Source organism: Stylophora pistillata, chromosome 6 (genome assembly GCF_964205215.1).
Source record: "Stylophora pistillata chromosome 6, jaStyPist1.2, whole genome shotgun sequence".
Lineage (NCBI taxonomy): Eukaryota > Metazoa > Cnidaria > Anthozoa > Scleractinia > Pocilloporidae > Stylophora > Stylophora pistillata.
This window is the reverse complement of record NC_142524.1, coordinates 22,745,033-22,764,574: the sequence shown is the minus strand read 5'-3', so window position 1 is coordinate 22,764,574 and position 19,542 is coordinate 22,745,033. Positions and strand designations below refer to the sequence as shown.

Below are 19,542 nucleotides of genomic sequence, written 5' to 3'. Positions count from 1 at the left end.
ATATCAAAGTAAATTTACCTGTACAAGTCCATCCATCTCCAGAATATCCAGGCTTGTCACTTTTGGTGATTGAGTCGTGTAAAACTTTTACGCGACTCAAAAGTGACAAATACATTTGCAACAGCTGTTTTCTTTCTTTTATTTTTAATTTTTTTTCGTTTCTACAGGATTCGAATGACATTAGATTTTGTTAGACATTTAATAATAAACACTAGCGAGAAAAACACACAACGTTTCGATGACTCCATGTCATCATTCTCAAGTGAGAAGAGAACAAAAATGAATAGTTAATTTATACCGTACGAAGGTGGCAAACGTAAAAAATTTAAAATATTTAAAATATTTAAATAAATAATTGCGCGTGGTGAGTTCATAAATGTAAACTATTAAATAAATAGTTTCGCGCGTATGGAATCCGATTGTTTGTTCAAAGAGGGCTTCATCTTCTGGCCAAAGTCGACCAGACAAAGTCAAAAAAGTGGTCTAACGCATCCGAGCAGTTCAGTGCGAATGTCATCAGAGAGGAACTCGGATCAAAGCTCAAGCAGAAGGAAACCTTGAAAGATGAGATCAACGCGATTTATGACGAAATACGTCTCAACTGCTCGCCGCTCCAATACATGTACATCGTAAGAACTATGGCAAACCTACGGAAGAAACACATCGAGAGTGTAATGGCCAATCATACCAACAAGATAATAAGGCTATTGAACAAGGATCATGATGTCGACAAGCACATCCACAACATCTCATCACACAAGCTCTCATTTTTCCAAAAGCTTGTTCTCTCCCGACGTTTAAAGTTCTCCCTTCCACAACGCATATCTGCCATCGAGATAAAAGCTAGTTTTGAAAAACTCTACTGGAAACTGGAGCGGACAGTTGCTGATGACAACAAAGAGTTAACTGCCGCAACCCTCCGTTCTATTGCACTTAATTACATCGAGTGCAAATCACCGAAGCCGCCAAAACCACTTCAAAGGGCTATAAAGCAGTTGAAACGACTTGACAACATCGTCGTCACGAAGCCAGATAAAGGTACTGGTGTAGTCATCATGAACAAATCTGATTATATTAACCTGCTGAGCCAGGCATCTATCAATGATACATCGAAGTTCACACCTGTCAGCCTGCAGAGACCAAAAACGAGAGGCCGCCCAGTAAAGCATTACCACCCTCTATTGGAGAAGGAAAAGCACCTTGCATCTGTTGTACGGAAGATCTTACCAAAGCAGATTGCCGACTGTGTTTGCCAGGCTGGCTGACGCCTTGCCCATCTTTATGGACTCCCTAAGACACACAAAGAGAATCTATCGATGAGACCTATCCTATCTGCCACCGGCACTTACAACTATGCCCTCGCCAAGAGGCTTGATGACAAACTGAAGCCCCTGTCAAGCAATCGCTACACAATATCAGATACCTTCTCCTTCGCCGATGAGATTCAAAACCTAGTCATCGACGAGAATGACATTCTGGTATCCTATGACGTCACTTCACTATTCACTAATGTGCCGCTTCAAGAAACGATCGAAATCATCGCTGAGAAGGCGTTCGCTGACAACTGGTTTAATACTACACACGACCTCAGCATTACAAAGCCTGAACTGGTTCAACTTCTAGAAGTTGCAACCATGAATCAACTATTCCAATTTGATGGCAATCTTTACGAGCAGACCGACGGTGTGGCCATGGGTTCTCCATTGGGCCCACTTATGGCAAACGCATTTCTCTTTTCTATCGAAGAGAAACTAGATAAAGACAACAAGCTCCCTGAATTTTACAGAAGGTACGTGGATGACACGTTTGCTATTGTCACAAGTGTACCAGTGGCAGAAGATTTATTATCAACGCTAAATAACTGCCATCCGTCCATACACTTCACCATGGAGCTAGCATCTGGAAACAAGTTACCTTTTGTCGGTATGGAAGTGCTCCAGAAAGGCTGTAAACTAGAAACTAGTGTTTATCGGAAACCAACAAACACAGGCCTATTGCTTCATCGCCAGAGCCACGTCGATAAAAGGTACAAGAAATCACTACTTAAGACCATGTTGAATTGTGCATTCCGCCTGTCGTCCACATGGGAGTCCTTCAAATCTGAATATGATCATCTAAAGATGATGTTTACAAACCTCAAGTATCCCGACCACCTAATCAATTCCACCATCTCTCACTTTGTCACCTCAGTTAGGTCGGAAAACCCTGGAGTGCAAGCTCAATTATCCGTCACCGAAAATGCTCTTCACCGAGTGGTTTTGCCTTTTAAAGATCAAAAGTCAGCTGACGCAGTGAAAAGGCAATTATCAGATCTAAGCAACAAAATCGATCACATCCTTTATCCCGTGTTCAAGAGTCCCAAAATCTGTGAAGATCTCAGAGTACGTGAGCCTAAACCTCCTATAGTTAGCCAACAATGCGTTGTATATAATTATAAATGTGAAAATGTGATCTGTGTGATGCAGAGTACGTCGGGTACACCAGCCGGCATTTACATCAACGTATTAATGAGCACCGTAATTCGGCCATCGGCAAACATCTAAAGAACGACCACGGCCTACAAACCATCGGCGACCTGACCAAGCATTTCAACGTACTTAAAAAGTGCACCGGGAAACTGGACTGTTTAGTTCATGAAATCCTTTTCATAAAGAAGATGAAGCCCTCTTTGAACAAACAATCGGATTCCATACGCGCGAAACTATTTATTTAATAGTTTACATTTATGAACTCACCACGCGCAATTATTTATTTAAATATTTTAAATATTTTAAACTTTTTACGTTTGCCACCTTCGTACGGTATAAATTAACTATTCATTTTTATTCTCTTCTCACTTGAGAATGATGACATGGAGTCATCGAAACGTTGTGTGTTTTTCTCGCTAGTGTTTATTCTTAAATTTCTACAGGATTATTCGGTTTTAACTGAAACAAATTAATAACCGGGTCTACCTTGACAGGTGTTTCCATCTCCAGAATATCCAGGTCCACAAGTACAGTTGTGCGAACCCCTTAAATTGTTGCACACAACATCAGAACTGCACTCGTGTTTCCCAGCAGCACGTTCATCAATATCTGATAAAAGCCCAAGATTGCATTTAGCGTTATCGTTTCTGCAGGGAACATCCCATTAGATAAAAAAAGAGTATTTGAATTCACCTTTACAATCTTCGCCTTCCCCAGATATCCAGGGTTACAAGAGCATGTGAACGATCCCTTGGTGTTGTTGCACACGGCATCCGCACTGCAGCCGTGTTTTTCTGTAGTGCATTCGTCAATATCTGAAAAATATACTATATTGATTTTCATGGTATTTGAAGCTGTTTCTAGTTTTAGCTCTAGATTTGATTCTAAGTAATGTTTAAAGTTACACTATTTCTAAAAAATATTACCTTCATCACAAATCTGACCCTTGAATCCAGCAAAACACAAACAGCGGTAACCTTTGTCAGTATAACCGCTTTGAGAAATTGCGTTGTTCTTGCAAGGATTTGTAGCACAGTTATTCTGACATTTAGAAAAAGAAAATCAAATAATCATCATAGTGATAATAACCACTAAGGTAAAGCAACTGAGATGTAATTAACTCGTCATGTAGTAAGGAAATATTCAGCTCATTTGCTTACAAGTCTACCGCCGACTGCACAACAGGATTTGTAATGAATTTACCAGCAATCTGGTATTCCCAACTCGTATATGGTTGTTTTTATCGATAGCCAAGGTGATTCTGACTTAAAAGTTACTTAAAGGAAAGATAGCAATTCACAGCCGTTAATGGATCAACCTCAGAGATGATACCGATCCCTTTTGGAATTCTTCAAGGGTCCGTTTTGGGGCCAACCCTCTTCACTCTTTTCACGACTTATGATCAGTGACTTATGGTCTTATACTATGGGGATCTTGCTGCAATTCCGACTTATTTCAGTTCGTGGAAAGACTTCATTGTAGGGCTGCGAGACTTATTTTTAATTTGCCGAAAGACATAGCATCTGCTGATGTCCTACAACGGGCCCAATGGCCGACTCTGTCTATTTATTATAAATCAGTTATTTTTATCTGTTTTCATAAAGCTTTCCACGATAGGTTACCTGCTATACTAATTGATCTGATTTTTAAGAAACGGGTCTTAAATTATTCAAATCGGGCTTGCGCTTCCTTAACTGTTCCACGCTTCAACACGCGCTACAAGAAAGACTCTGTCGCGTTTAGAGGCTCAGTCCTGTGGAATGCAGTGACTAACAATTGTAGTGCCCTGACAAAAAAATATTTTATATCGCGACCTCAGGCTGAAGCTTAAATCTCTAGTTAATTTTATTCAATTCAGTTTTAAGATAACGTCTGCATTTACTTGTAATTTTAAAAAAGATGACTTTGTATAATTTGAATTTATGTTTACAATTCTGCATTCGTAAGCACCGCTTGTTTAAGTTTAGAATTTTTATACGTACCCCTAGATTTTAGGTTTTAGTACATTTAGTGATTAGTTAATTGCAAACGACCCCACAAGCTCATGTATCTTTAAAACTCATCGTTTTGAAAAAAGGGCTATCTATCTATCTATCTATCTATCTATCTATTCTTAAAGCTACTCGAGTGCAACACAATGCAACGCAACAGATATGAAGCAAGCCCAATTCATGCAAGTCCTCGATTCTGTTCTGTTGGTGATCAGTTTCCTAAATAAATCCAAGGAGAACAGTTAACTTGCCTCAACTCCTCGGTAAATGATATAATGGCATCAATTAGCATAATGGCAGGCGGTCACGCGTTTGTATGCTCCGCAATTTTTGTTATTTCTTGCATTTTTCTAAGGCCTGTGACTTTTCATTATGGCTATTCCGTTTGCAGCCAACTTTACGTCTCTTCGGAAGGTGTTGTCAGTAACTCTCAAACACGTTTCTGGGCGTATGAAGATGAAATTACGCTCTCCTACGAACCACGTGGCGGCCATGTTGATCTTGAAAGGTCAAGACGCTCGAGGAGAAGGAGGTTTCATCCGGCTAGGGTCAGCTACTACTCAAATACTTGTGCTACATTTAATACGGAGTATTTATTGCTCTCTGGCGACATAAAATCTAATCCTGGACCTCCACGTGCAGTTGGGCAAGCTCGCTATTCTGATAAACAATCGTCTAAGTCAATTATTCGCTGTCTTTCTTTAAATGTAAGATCAATTTGCAACAAGCTTGGTGAACTTCAGGATCTTGTTAGAACTAAAGGCGTGGATGTTGTAGCTATTACTGAAACTTGGCTCCATCAGAGAATAATGGATACTGAAATTCTCGACTCAAATTATGTTATCTTTCGTCGAGATAGACAACAGGGTCAACGTGGTGGTGGTGTTTTGCTGTGCTTTAAGTCTGATTTTATATCAGTTCGCCGCCGTGATCTTGAAATGGATGAACTTGAGGTTGTTGTATGTGAAATATCAGATACAAACAACTCCAAAATGATTATTGCAGTATTCTACCGACCACCGAATATGGACTCTGGATATCTACAGAATGTTGTGAATATCTTTTACAATGTTCATCGAAATGGAATAAACAACATTTTTATTTTGGGAGATTTTAATTTTCCCAATGTTAACTGGTCCAACTACACTTCATCATCCAATTTTGATTCCATATTTATTGAATGCCTATATGACTGCTTTTGGTCTCAGTTGATTAATGTACCAACACGATGTGCTAATGACAGAGCGACAACGCTTGATTTGCTCATCACTTCGGTCCCAGAATATGTCAGGCGTATCGAAAGTCTCTCTGGGGAATTTTCCTCAGACCATATGATTTATGATTTACTCACTTTCACCAGAGTGTGGTGAGGGTCGCACAACAGAGCGAGGCTCCTTATTAAGTGCGCCCTATATCCCACCCATCCCACCCCAGGGGAGGACATCCATCACACAGTAATCTCGTGTGTGGGAAATTAACGTCTCCTACCCCAACCCTGCAGGAGACGGGACCTCCATTTATTCGTCCCTATCCGAGAAGACTAGAATATCTAACCATTTCTTGACGTTATAGAAAGGTAGCAAATTCTTCTCAATTATTTATATTGTACCACCGAAACGCATTAAAGCATTTAAGCGTTACGTTTATAATTATAAAGATGCTGATTTTGCTGAGTTACGAAATCTCGTAAAGTTTGTACCTTGGGATTTAGCCTATGAGGAAGATGACATGGAACTTTCAACCGCCAAGTGGTTGGATCTCTTTCTCGCAGCTGTAGACGATTGTGTTCCTAAAATAAAAGTTGGATCGGCTAATAGTGCTCCATGGATTGACGCAGAAGTTCTGAAAGCTGTGAGAAAGAAAGAGAGACTCAGAAAGAAAGCTAAAAAGTCTTCCTCTGTTTATCACTGGGCAACTTTCCGAAGGTGTCGGGCGGAACTCAAGTCCCTCATCAAATGGAAACGTAAACAGTACTTTAAAGGACTATCATCTACTTTGACAGAGAATCCCAAGCGATTCTGGGCTTTTTATCAATCCAAATATAAGAACAAAAGACTTCCATCTTCTGTCCGATACAATCGAGCCAATGTGTCTGACGCTCAGGATAAAGCTGAGTTATTTAACAACTATTTTAATTCAGTTTTTAAGGGTGATGACTGTGTCCCTTTGCATGAAGACTGCTTTCTCGGTGACTTCGATGTTGGTGCCGATATTTTGAATAACATCGAACTTTCTCCGGCTACTGTTTTGAAATTCTTGGAAGAGTTAAACATCTGTAAATCCTGCGGTCCAGATGGTGTAACATCTCGGCTACTGAAAGAGTGTGCAGATTCGATTTCATCTCCTCTTTGTACCTTGTTCAACAAACAACTCGGTAGTGGTTGTTTTCCAAAAATGTGGAAGGTGGCTAATCTGGTTCCAGTTTTTAAGTCTGGTGACAAGGAAATGGTTGAAAACTATAGAGGGATATCGGTACTGTGTATCATCTCCAAAGTCCTTGAAAAGTGCGTTTTTTCATGTGTTTTTCTCTTTATCCAGCCTAAACTTTACCATCTACAATAATAATAATATTAAAATTTATAGTGCGCAAATTCCATAAAATGTTCAAATGCGCATTACAAGATTAAAAATTACCATTAAAATAGACTTACAATAATTTTAAGAAACTATTAAAAGTAAACTTAGAATGGCTAAAAAAGCTATAAAAATGCACTACGAAAAAGGTGAGTCTTAAGTTTAGCTTTAAAAATATTTACTGTTCCTGCGCTCCTAATATCCAGCGGTAGTTCGTTCCATAGTTTCGGAGCGGCACAGGTAAAGCAACGGTCCCCCAGTGTAGCTTTCGATTTAAATGATGGATGGCTAAGTAAAAGCTTATCGCTGGAATTTCTTAAATTATATTTGGAGGGGGGTCTAAGGGAAATAAGAGAGGATAGATAAGAAGGGGCTAAAAAATTAAGAATCTTAAAAGTAATTAACAATATTTTAAACTCAATTCTATATCTAATTGGTAACCAGTGTAACTTAAAAATTAAGGGCGTAATATGACAAAATTTCTGTTCTTTAAGAATAAGTCTGGCACAAGCATTCTGTACTTGTTGCAGCTTATTCAACAAGCAGTCCGGTAGTCCATATAATAGGCCATTACAATAGTCCAGGCGGCTCGTTATGAATGCATGGACAAGAGTTTCAGTTGACTGCTGTGAAAGGTACTTTCTGATCCGACGAATATTATAAATGTAGTAAAATGAAGAGGCACAAATTTTCGTGATGTGTGTTGCCATGGAGAGCCTTGAATCAAACCAGGAACCAAGATTTCTCGCAATTGGCACGGGGTGTATGTCTGAGTCGCCCACACGTATACTGATATTGTCGAGCTTTCCCAGCTGTTGTGATGTGCCAATGATAAGGAATTCAGTCTTGTCGTCATTTAATTTAAGATCATTATTCAACATCCAAAGACGAATGTCTCTGATGCAGTCCTCCATACTCCTCACTACAGCAAGTTGTTCAGCTCTGTCGTTGGGACTAAATGAGATGTAAACTTGTGAGTCATCAGCGTAACAATGAATCGTGGGCAAATGATATTCAATGATCTCAAAAAGCTTGCTCGTATACAACGAAAACAATAACGGACCCAGACAGGAACCTTGAGGCACACCGCATTCTAATTTAAAAGGTTCCGATAGCGAATCGTTAATCATGATCCGTTGAGTTCTACCAGACAAATAGGACGTAAACCAGGAGAGGGCTTTCCCCTGTATACCAAATGATGACTCAAGTCGACGTAGCATGGTGTCGTGATCAACTGTGTCGAAGGCAGCACTTAAATCGAGCAGAATAAGTAGAGTAACACGTTGACTGTTCATGTTAAGGAGAATGTCATTCGTAACCTTAAGGAGTGCAGTTTCTGTGCTGTGGTTCTGTCGATAGGCGGATTGAAACACTGGGAACAGATTGTTGCCATTCAGATAATGCTGTAGCTTGGCAACAACAGTCTCAACCAGCTTTGAAATAAATGCCAAATTACTCACGGGTCTGTAGTTCTTAAAAACAAGAGGTAATCCATCCTTCTTCAGCAGCGGCCGTACTAGAGCACTTTTCCAGATGCGTGGAAAATAACCAGAATCAAGCGAAAGATTTATTATTTTCGTGATCGGAGGTAGTAGCACATCGGCGAAGTCAGTAAGAAGCTTGGTTGGAATAGGATCAAGAAGACAAGATTTCTTTGATGAAGCTTTGATTAAATCAAACACCTCTGATTCGGACAGGAGAGTAAATTCTGAAAAACAGGAAGCAGTCACAGTACTGGCAGCGTCAATGGTGACAGGAAGGCGGCTCTGGTTTGCAATAGCAGACTTGATATCAGCAATTTTTTGAGCAAAGAATTTTCCAAAATCATTAGCCAACTGATAATCATTAGTCGACAGTGGGAGGCCAGGACCATTTGATAAATTCAGCAGGGACTTACTTGCTCTAAATAACCTTCTCTGGTCCGTGCTGTTCTCAGTTATGAAGTTTGTATAGTATGCACTACGGGCCTCGTTACTCAAAAACGTCACTCGATTTCTCATTGCGCGATAGGATAGTAAATCGATGTGTGCTTTAGAAGCCCTCCATTTCCTTTCAGCTTTCCTCCGTTGACGTTTAGCCGATATGATTTCATGATTCATCCATGGAACACGAGTTCTAATAGTAACATTCTTTTGCTTAACAGGAGCGTGCCGATCCAGCAGGGAACGCAATGTGTTGTTGAATAAGGCGGCAAGCTCGTCAGGATCTTCAGTATCTGTTTGAAGAAGCTCGCTGTTACAGATTTCATCCGCAAAAGCAGACTTATCAATTGATCGCAGCTTCCTAAATGAGACACGCCCAACTTTGAGAGGTGGTCGAGGTGTTTTCAATTTGAAAAGTAACGCTAGATGATCCGAAAATAGAATGTCAGGCGATGGTCGACCGCTAATAAGGTTGTTGTCTGACGTTCGAGTAATTACCAGATCTAGTGTATGACCAAGTTCATGCGTTGGTTCTGTCACATGTTGAGTTAAAGACATTGACTCCAATAAATCCAAAAAGCGACAAGCAGCTGAATCATTGTGATCATCAACATGGATGTTAAAATCGCCAGTTAAACACAGGACGTCGTTAGATAGGATAACAGATTCAAGGTACTCTGAAAATTCGTCAATAAAGCTGTTTACAGTCACAGGATGATTAACAGAGTACGGCGGTCGATAGATGATTGCCAGTCGAAAGCGTAGGGAGCCAGTGCAGACAAGGTATTCAGAAGATTCAAAGGAAATCGTTGAAACAGTTTCGAGCTTGGAAACATTGATGTTATCTCTGAACAAGAGGGCCGTACCTCCACCTCTACGATCACCCCTAGGGCAGTGTAACAGTTTATAGCCAGCAGGAGTTATCTCGTAGCACACAGCGGAGTCGTTGTCTGATAACCAAGTTTCAGTTATTGCAACTAGGTCAGCTTTGCATTCGTCGACATAATCAACAAACAGTGCAGATTTGTTTGAAATAGAACGAGCATTTAACGTGCACATGGTCAGCTGAGTGTTCGATGTACTCAAATGGAGATCAGATACGCGGTTTACCTGCACAACGTTGGAGCGGTGGCTATGATGATGGCTTCGATGTTTAACTGCTCGACGATTTGTTGTAAAAGACGTAATTGGTGGACCAGGGTTCGGGCTGATGTCGCCACTAGTTGTTAAGCGAAGACTCGTTAGGTTAAAGGAAGAAACAGAGTTCGGAGTATGAGATATCCGAGCAGTGAAGTAGCGATGTGATCTTGTTGAAGATGAAAATCCAAGATGGCGGAACAAACGCATCGACGACGAGCAACTTGCACGGTATAAATCCACTTCATTAGTGGTCTTTGTAACTCCAGAATCATCAAGGGCATAAGATGGACAGAAAATGAGCGTATTTAGATAAATTAAAGAGCGACTTAAACAACAGAACAGATATAGATAAGTGGCTATGGCGGAGCCAAGAAAATTACGACTGACCGCCATTGCGCCGCCGACCAACCGCTGACCATGCGCCATTGCGCCGCTGACCAACAAGACGGTTTTGTCAAAGGACGTTCATGTGTTACAAGTCTTCTCAGATCTACATTTGTCTTTGCCAAAGCACTTGATGAGAAGAAACAGCTTGATGCAGTATTTCTGGATTACAGTAAAGCATTTGACTCTGTATCATTTAACTGCTTATTAAGGGAACTGTATGGCGTTGGTATAAGAGGAAACTTGCTATCTTGGTTTAGAAGTTATCTGACAGATCGTTTGCATATGACAGTTATAGATGGCCGAGCATCTTCTTTACTACCTATTTCATCCGGTGTGCCCCAGGGGTCTATCCTGGGACCCTTGTTGTTTATAATATATATTAACAGTGCCCCAAGTGTGACGGATGCTAAGACTACTGTCCAACTCTATGCGGATGATATGAAGTGTTATCGAGTTATTGATAACGGTGCTGACGCAGTTCAACTACAAAGAGACTTGCTAAGCTTAACTGGTTGGTCGTCTGAGCATTCGATGAATTTCAACGCTAATAAGTGTAAGCACCTTATCTTGACAAAGAAAAAGAGTTTTATGCACACATCATATAATCTGAGTGGGTCACAGGTTGCAGTCGTTTCAACTGAGAAAGATCTAGGCGTTCATGTTTCTTCAAATTTATCCTGGAACGATCACATTGACTTTGCTATAAGTAAAGCAAATAAGATGTTGGGTATTATCTATAGAACGTGCACCATTGATTGCGACCAAAAAACTATGTTGATTCTATATAAATCGTTGGTACGACCGCAGCTGGAGTACGCATCTCAAGTTTGGTCTCCCTATACTAAAGCAAAAATTAAGGCCCTTGAGCGTGTTCAAAGGCGTGCCACCAAATTTATCTTGAAATGTGATTTAACTTATCCAGAACGTTTACTAAAATTAGGTCTTTTGCCTCTCGAGTTTAGAAGGGAGGTTTTAGATTTATGTTTCTTTTTTAAATGTCTGAAGGGGCACATTGATTTTGACGTCCTATCATATGTTAGCTTCAAATCATATAAGTACAATATGAGGAACACAGAAGCCATACTTGCCAAGGGTCGCTTTAGAACCGATGTTTTTAAATTCTCATTTTTTAATCGCATTGTGGATTTATGGAATGACCTGCCTGTAGCTATTAGGACAATTGATCGAGTATCATTGTTTAGTAAGAAAGTGAATCAGTTTTATATCAGTAAATTTAACTTAAGTAAGGATAAATTTTTATAATTTTTGATTACGTATTGTTGTTGCTATTTGTCTAAGTTAGTTTTTAATTTTTTTTGTATTTTATCACAGGCAGTTTATTTAAAATAAGGAATCTAGAATTCTGTATAAACTGGCCTAATTACTCAGATATCTCTTTTTTATACTTGTATATATATTTAACTCCTTGTTTTTGTTTTTGTTTTGATTATCTGTGTAATTGAATTTGAGTAAATAAATAAATAAAAAAATGAAACCTTCGTCCTAAACCAGGTCTTCTTCATTTCCTTCGTGAGTAACATTATTCAGCTCACAATTACGTCTTCCGTCATCTTCACTTGGTCGCTTTTCGAGATTGTAACTGACACAGTTTGCCTCCATGAAACATCGTATCTCACATATTCCTTTATCCTTGACAGCTTTAGCTTCAATCACGTGTTTCATGAGGCGTTGACCGTCAAATCCTTTGAATTGCTTAAATTCGAAAGAGCGGCAATTGTCTGGGTGAGAGAGAGATATCTCTTTTTTAATTCTGAACACGTTTTAATTTTGATACGTTTTAAATGACCACATTCCTGATTCATAGAAATTTATTTCGAGGAATGATAGTTCTTGATCTACAAAGTTAAGAAATAGAGTCGGTTGACATTCATTACGTCACGAGCGTAAGACGAGGGTTAGTAATGGGCAGAAGCAGTTTAATTAATGTCGCAAAAAAAAAAAAAAAAGGAAAAAGAAAAAAAGGAAAAAGGATAGGACAAGTAGTGGTTTAATGCTCTGATAATATTTCGTTAGTTTGTACCACACAAGTAAATTATGCTTATCCCTCCAAGCCGCCGATTAAACAAAATCTCACGTCAAGAATTTGATTTTCGGACTATTCTTGGTTTTTTTTTTTTTTTTTTTTAAAGAAATAAGCTATTTTTTGGTATTTTTGTACCAGGTACTAAAACAGTTATTCACCTCAGTGTCTTTGAAAGTATGAAATGCACAGATGAAACTGTTTCATTCCAATCAGCCTCTTGAATTGGTGATGAGAGCCAAGATATATCAGCTTGGAATCATTTTTCGTTTATATGTACAGAAGCTTACGAGTTCGCTTACGACAAATGATAAAATTTTAGTAAAGATTTTCCTGTTATGCTTGGTCATTTACATGATGTATTATGTTTATAAAGAAGAATGTGAAAGACTTTGACTTCATCAATACACCACTTTCATAAATGGCTACCGGATTGATATTCTTTTTGTTTAAATTCAAATTAGCCTCACTAGCCTCGCTTGAGATAATGCATTCTTTTGAATTTTAAACTGGAGAACGAGGCCAGAAAGGCTAATTTAGATTTAAACAAAAGAATATCAATCCGGCAGCCATTTATGAAAGTGGTCAATTCGACGAGGTAAATTTGATTGATTCTCCTACAAATTGATTGTGTCGACTGAATCGACAACAACAACAAGCAGCTCGCTGCCAATGACAATGAAACTGACTTTAAACGATGATATTTTTTTCAGCTGAACTAATTGTGTAGACAACATCAACAAGGAGCTCGCCTCTATCGACAAGGAAACTGAATTTGAACTGTGTATTTTTTTCACGTTATAATTCAATCACCAGTTTAAATCAATACAATAGAAAGGTAGAAACATTCGGAAACTATATAGAATTAGGACTAGATTCGTGCCACTAACCTTCTGAGGAAACAGTTTTGAACATCACACAGCAAAGCAATGGCAAAATAAAACAAAAGTACAGGGAATACTGACACAAACTCATTCGGAGAACTACTCTTGAGTTGGTGGGAGCGCTACACGGTGAAAGTATTATACTGGAACTATGATCAATGTCGATTTCCTGAGTGTTTTTTGACCGGATAAACACCCAGAGTCTTTCTCTCGAGGACACAAATTCTTAATGGGAAAAAACAACTAAATTCATTTTAGAAGCAACCAGGGCAATTAATTTATCTCGAATAACGTAGACTTTTGTGGTAATGTTTATGTCCTTGCTCTTTGTTAATAAATATCTCTCCCTTAGTCAAATCAAAATATAATACCTGAGGAGGTTATCACGACAGGTATTGCTATCGTTATTTACCCGGGTGTAACATAGGATGCAGGAGCAAGATCCGAGGAAATACTGTAGTTACATACATACATACATACATACATACATACATACATACATACATACATACATATGTTAACTGACCACTCCCCATGGGGGGCTTTTCAGGGCCAATTCCCACCCAGCAACCACCCCAGAGGAGGACATCCCATCACACAGAAATCTCGTGCGTGGGAAATTAACGTCTCCTACCCCTAACCCTGCAGGAGACGGGACCTCCATTTATTCGTCCCTATCCGAGAAGACTAGAGTATCTAACCATTTCTTAATGTTATAGAAAGGTAGCATATTCTTCTCACTTGTTTTAAGACCTTGAGTGTTGGTACGGCCGGGGTTCGAACCCTCGACCTCCCGCACAACAGTTCAGCCTCTATCCATATATCTACAGTGTATTTTTTTTTCCTGAAAAATACCATGTAAAATACAGATGCAAAGAAAGAAAAATTATGTTTTGGTTCATTTCGATCATGATTTCCACAAATCCACGTTGTGAAACTGTGAAGGGAAAGATAAAAACTATCATCACCATTTCAATTTAATTAATATAGATCGAATTTTGTCAAAGATTTCGATCATTTCCTCGAATTTCCAAAAATAAAAGAAAAAATATAGGACCTTTAATCACCTGTATGGGACAAAGGGTAAAATAACGAGTTCCCCCACGAGGAATCATGCTAACCGGCAACTACCAATAAATTGACGGTTGGGCCATCACTAGGTTACCATTTCAGTGATATATATAAATTATAACACCACTGATGTTTATTTTATTACTTTAGAGTAATTTACCACATCGAGAACTTGGTGAAACGAGATGGTAAATTCTCTGAAAAATTCACAATGTTGTACATCTCCTTACTTTTTTTCTTGAGGGCTGGCCCAATTATGTTCTAAAATCAGCTTCTACAAGTATTGCTTCAGTTGAATTCTTATTCATATGGAACAATAACATGGATATATGTTACTTAAATAAGTGATGAGGCATTCATCTCAAGAATGTTTAGTATATTTTGGTTTTGTATCAAACGAGTTGTTTAGAGCAGGCCTTTCATTTGTTTCAAGACAATGTTTCATTAGCGAGATCGATGGGTTATCAATTATAAGTCCACATGATGTATTTCAAGTACCCTGTAGCCTTGAGTTTATCAATTCACAACAAAGGATGTGATGCACTTCACAACAAAAAATGTCCGATAGTGCAAAGAGGATCTTACGACCTGATCAGTTCTTCGCGGGCTAGAAAATATTTCCTCCAACTAGTTACTGAATGTAAAGCGGTATTAGAGTCAGTGTAGAAATCGCGCTTTGTTATCTTTTTTTTTTCCACAGTGCCCCACAAAGTGAGGATATAATAATATAGGTCTTAAAGGGATTAAGCAGATTTGTTTATTTGTTCTTAACGAACAAACACCTTCCAGAAGTCACCCGTGGACAATCCGAAAAATTCACTGGAGATATAGTCGTCACATTCCCATCTTAAGCCTCCAGGATTATCAAATAGCCAGTGATATTTCCCGTTGACATAGGCAACGACCTTAAATCTCTCCCCTCCGGAAAAAGCTCCCCAACTACTCCATCGCGAACATTCGCCAGCTAACTTCGAGGTGTCATCCTTCATTCTCATGAACGAGCCACATGCGTTCGGGCGGGTATCTCTCTGACCGCTAAAGAATTGGACTACAGCTTCACCAGTACTATTAGCAGCCGTGGTCACATGAAAGGTACGCCCCTGTTGTTTGGTGCAGTGGAATCTCAGCTGAGTGAAGGATAATTGTGTTCTCAGTTCTTTCATGGCATTTGTTGTGAGTAATATATTCTTGTTAAGGCAGTTGCCGATTTCTCGGTATGATGACTCGGACGAATACAGTCGCGAGGATGGTTCGTCAACGACAACGTTGGAGACAAGCAGCCAACCTCCTGATAGGGAAATTAGATAGATCAATGAATAAATAAAGAATCAATTTACAAAGCAACTTCATCTGACGTCTTAAGTCTTTCCTTTCATTAGTAAGGAAAGACTTACGAATGTAAGTCATGTCAGGGGTCAAGTCTCACCCCTTCTTCGCGGTCTGCATTGGCTTCTTGTTAAAGCCCGGATAGAATTTAAGATTCTGCTTATTACGTTCAAAGCAATTCACGGCCTTGCTTCTAAATATCTATGTGATTTACTAACATTTAAATCGTTCCTATATAACCTTAGATCTTTAGATAGTATTTTACTTTCTATGCCAGCTACTCGATCCAAGACGTTAGGTGATCGAGCTTTTATGGTAGCAGCGCCAAGGCTCTGGAACTCTCTTCCAAAAAGAACTTCGTGCGATTACTAATGTGAACAGTTTTAAGGCGCATATTAAGACTTATCTTTTTAAAACTTTCTATCGGTGAGCAATTTTATATTGAGTTCTATTGTCAGTTTGACATATTATATTGTTTAAGTTAATTTTTAATTTAATCAAAATTGTAATGCGCTTTTGATCATTGTATGTAAAAAGCGCACTATAAATTGATAAATTATTATTATTATTATTATTATTATTATTATTATTATTATTCGTATATTTTTAAACATCCATGTCTTACCTCCGTCAGTTGTCATGTCACAATAGACCTTTATGAGGCTTCCGTTCTTCTCAAGGTCGATCCAGTATTCCCCGTCTTTGAGAAGGGGGTTTGCATCCCGAATTTCCTTACAGGAATGGCCACTTAGATTATGATTGAAGCCTCCTTTAGCTAATATAAAAAAGAAATGTGGTATTTTCTTAAATGATGGAAATTTAACAAATTAACAAGAATGCACTAAACAACGGCTAAACTTTGTTTAAATAAGCAGCCCTATATATCTCGCCAGTACGTGGCGGCGTAACTAAAGGATTTTCTTTAAAGTAAAAATAATGTTAAAAAATACTTTCATTGGAGATGTTAGGCTGGTTTGAAAAACCTTCGAATTTGGAGGAACTAAGACACTATCAGGTGCATCTGGAAAGTTCTCACCACTTACGAGTTTGACACCGTATTCCTTTGTACCCTGGATGGCACTGACCACTTTTAGCTTTTCCATTTCTCCCATTCAAAACATCCGTGCAAGAGGCCTAGCATGTAAAGGATGCAAAAGACATGTTTTTTTTTTTTTCCTATCTCTCCTCCCTCTTGGAATAAATTTATTTTCTTATTCATTTTTCTCGCCTTTAGATCGACAATATAACGACAGTTGTGACGTCACGCCTTTTGTGTTTGCCAGCACAATGTGAAAACATTTCAAACCCAAAGCTTGAAGTACTGTAATAAAACTATCTACAAGACAATCTTTATTTCGAAATTTTCACGAAGACGCACGCCAAAATGTTTACAGTCTATTTTTCGCAATAAAAATATCGCACGGCTGATCGGTCTGCCTTTTTTTGGATTTCAAGATTTTCACAATATCAAATTCGCTCTGAGATGTTCTTGACATAAAACACCACTTTCACATGGGCAAAGATACTTTATAACTTTTTTTTTTTTATTAAGAATGGGATAGCAAAACTATATTAAGCAACAAATTAAACTTCACAAAGCATGATGAACGATTCAACCTCTCAACCATGTCTTCGAGCTGCCAAATTGGGTAAGTATATGTGACTTTTAAAACCGACATTAATTTTCAGCTCATTTAAACTCCTTCTTAAATGTTGTGCCATGTAAATGTTTACATATATGTATATAAAGAAGTCTGCGTTTCGATTTTTCCGTATTACAGTGCTCGATGCATAAAAGTAGCAATATATGTTGTATTTTTCGATTTCTAAGTTAGGGATCGAAAAATAACGACCACGCTTTCATCCCTACAATCCTGTTTCGTAACTACTCCCTCATCAGGGGATTTTATTAACTGATGAGTGAGCAATCACGAAACATATTGATATTTATTTATATTTGTGATAATAGGAACATTCACGTTCGTTTGAGCATCGAAATAATCAGGAGTCTCTTAAGGAAAAAACCTTCTCTTGTAAACCACCCTTTACGTTGCTGATTTAAATAAAGAAGTTCTCCTATCGGTAATGATGTTTAGTTTTGGAAGTAGTCAAGTCCTTTTGTTTCATAATAACCACTATTTTTCAAACGGATCACACCGCTCTAATCGGTATAACCGAAAATCTTGGTACTGACCTTTATAGGGCCATGGTATACAGATCCTTTCTTTTGTTTAAAATCACCTGCCTTCGTTTCCCGTGTACTGTTGTTTAGCTCACAAAGTCGGCTACCATCACTTTCACTGATATGAATATTGACAGACCTACATCGGTCCTTTTCCATGCATTTCATCTGACACTCAAAGTCCTCCTTAACGGCAGTCGTGTGCATTACGTGACCGATTAAAGCATGGTCTGAAATAAAATGGAAACAGTGTTTCATCAAGGTAAACTCAAGGACTCAGTTTAGTATTTTCACTGCAGGTATATATTTACCGACTTGGGCCTCAAAAACGCTTCCACAAAAGTGCGTCTTAACCACGACAAACAGAATTCCTGAAATGATGGGGGTCAAAATCTCAAATTGCCACAGAACAGCCATCGTTCAGAGAAAAAAAAACAAAACGGCCTAAAGACCACTAATCTCTTTCGAAAGGAAGATCTTTGCAAGGTACATGCGATGTGTCGGTTTCCCAATGACTATTTTCCTATGCAAGCAATGCTTCTCCCTATTGGGTAGAAATTGCATTAACAATAAACAATATTTATAATTCATAACTAATTTCGAGCACTCGTTTGAAGAGACGTGTCCTTGCTCAAATGAACAAAATACATAATTATCTATTTATACTGTTTAACTAAAGTAGCACGCCAATGGGTATAAAGGATGTCCTTAATTAAATTTATTTTTGATGATCCACAAAAAAATGTTAAAAACTTAGATAGATGATGAAGATTTAGATAGATCGTTTATTGAAAAATACTTTGCAGTCGTAAAACTGAATAGTGTATTTTACAGATAACATTGGTTAAAATACAGAGCTAAATACAATCATATAAATGTAAAAGCCTTAATATGATAAATCTAGAATATGTATGAACATCTAAAATTAAATTCGACTTTCTTTGAAACTTTAGGAGCTATTCTGCGCACGTGTTAGAACGTGCCAAATTATATATCTCTTGACGCCTTAAATTCGAACTAGATTTTTTCCTTGATAGCAGAAGATGGTACAACTTATGTTCGGGATTGTTAGCGATGGAATCTAACGAATAACAACTGAGTTCTATGCGTCTATCATACAAAGTTGGCAGGATAAGACTGTCAAGGCATTCCTGATATGACATTTCAGGTGAAAGGAAGATCTTTGACTGCTCTGATCTTTCACTTGACCGGTTAACGAAGACATGTAATGATAAAATAAGACGAAGTAAGAAAATTAAAAAAAAAAAAAAAAAAAAAAAAGAAAGAGAATAAACAAAATTTATAATTCATAATCAATTTTAAACACTCATACGAGAAAAGAATAAAGGGCAGGTGTCACATTCAACGCGTCCCCATGGCCATAAATTGGATATTCAAATTTACAAAATATGATCTCATAACCTGTAGCCAAAGTGGCACTTTATTTGGTGTTATGTATATCCTAAATTGAACTTATTTTTCTTAAGTTGGTCAAGAAAGATAAATTATACATAATGCTCAATCAAAAAGAAGAAAGGGGTGTATCTAGAGAGTAT

The 19,542-nt window shown here is 38.3% G+C and overlaps 1 protein-coding gene and 2 pseudogenes across 1 annotated transcript; 1 reads left to right on the top strand and 2 right to left on the bottom strand.

Annotated features, from left to right (window-relative positions):
• Positions 1-13,438, bottom strand: part of LOC148728849 (uncharacterized) — a 14,715-nt pseudogene extending 1,277 nt beyond the window's left edge.
• LOC148728850 (uncharacterized) lies at positions 507-2,713 on the top strand (annotated as a pseudogene).
• A 1,126-nt stretch (positions 13,439-14,564) lies between the features above and the next one.
• Positions 14,565-18,601, bottom strand: LOC111334108 (uncharacterized). Its single transcript, XM_022939796.2, has 5 exons — positions 18,298-18,601; positions 17,999-18,216; positions 16,848-16,938; positions 16,430-16,579; positions 14,565-15,766 (listed from the first exon to the last, which is right to left on the bottom strand). Exons 1-5 carry the CDS (start codon positions 18,401-18,403, stop codon positions 15,246-15,248), a joined length of 1,086 nt encoding a protein of 361 aa, XP_022795531.1. The 5' UTR covers positions 18,404-18,601; the 3' UTR covers positions 14,565-15,245.
• Between the last annotated feature and the right edge of the window lie 941 nt (positions 18,602-19,542).

What these genes read in the sequence shown, in the direction of transcription:
- LOC111334108 (XM_022939796.2), bottom strand. Translation starts at nt 18,403, where the DNA reads ATGGCTGTTCTGTGGCAATTTGAGATTTTGACCCCCATCATTTCAGGA. An exon ending in TATACCATGGCCCTATAAAG is followed by an intron (nt 16,939 to 17,998) that starts GTCAGTACCAAG and finishes TTTACATGCTAG; the next exon opens with GCCTCTTGCACGGATGTTTT. An exon ending in TGACATGACAACTGACGGAG is followed by an intron (nt 15,767 to 16,429) that starts GTAAGACATGGA and finishes TTTCCCTATCAG; the next exon opens with GAGGTTGGCTGCTTGTCTCC.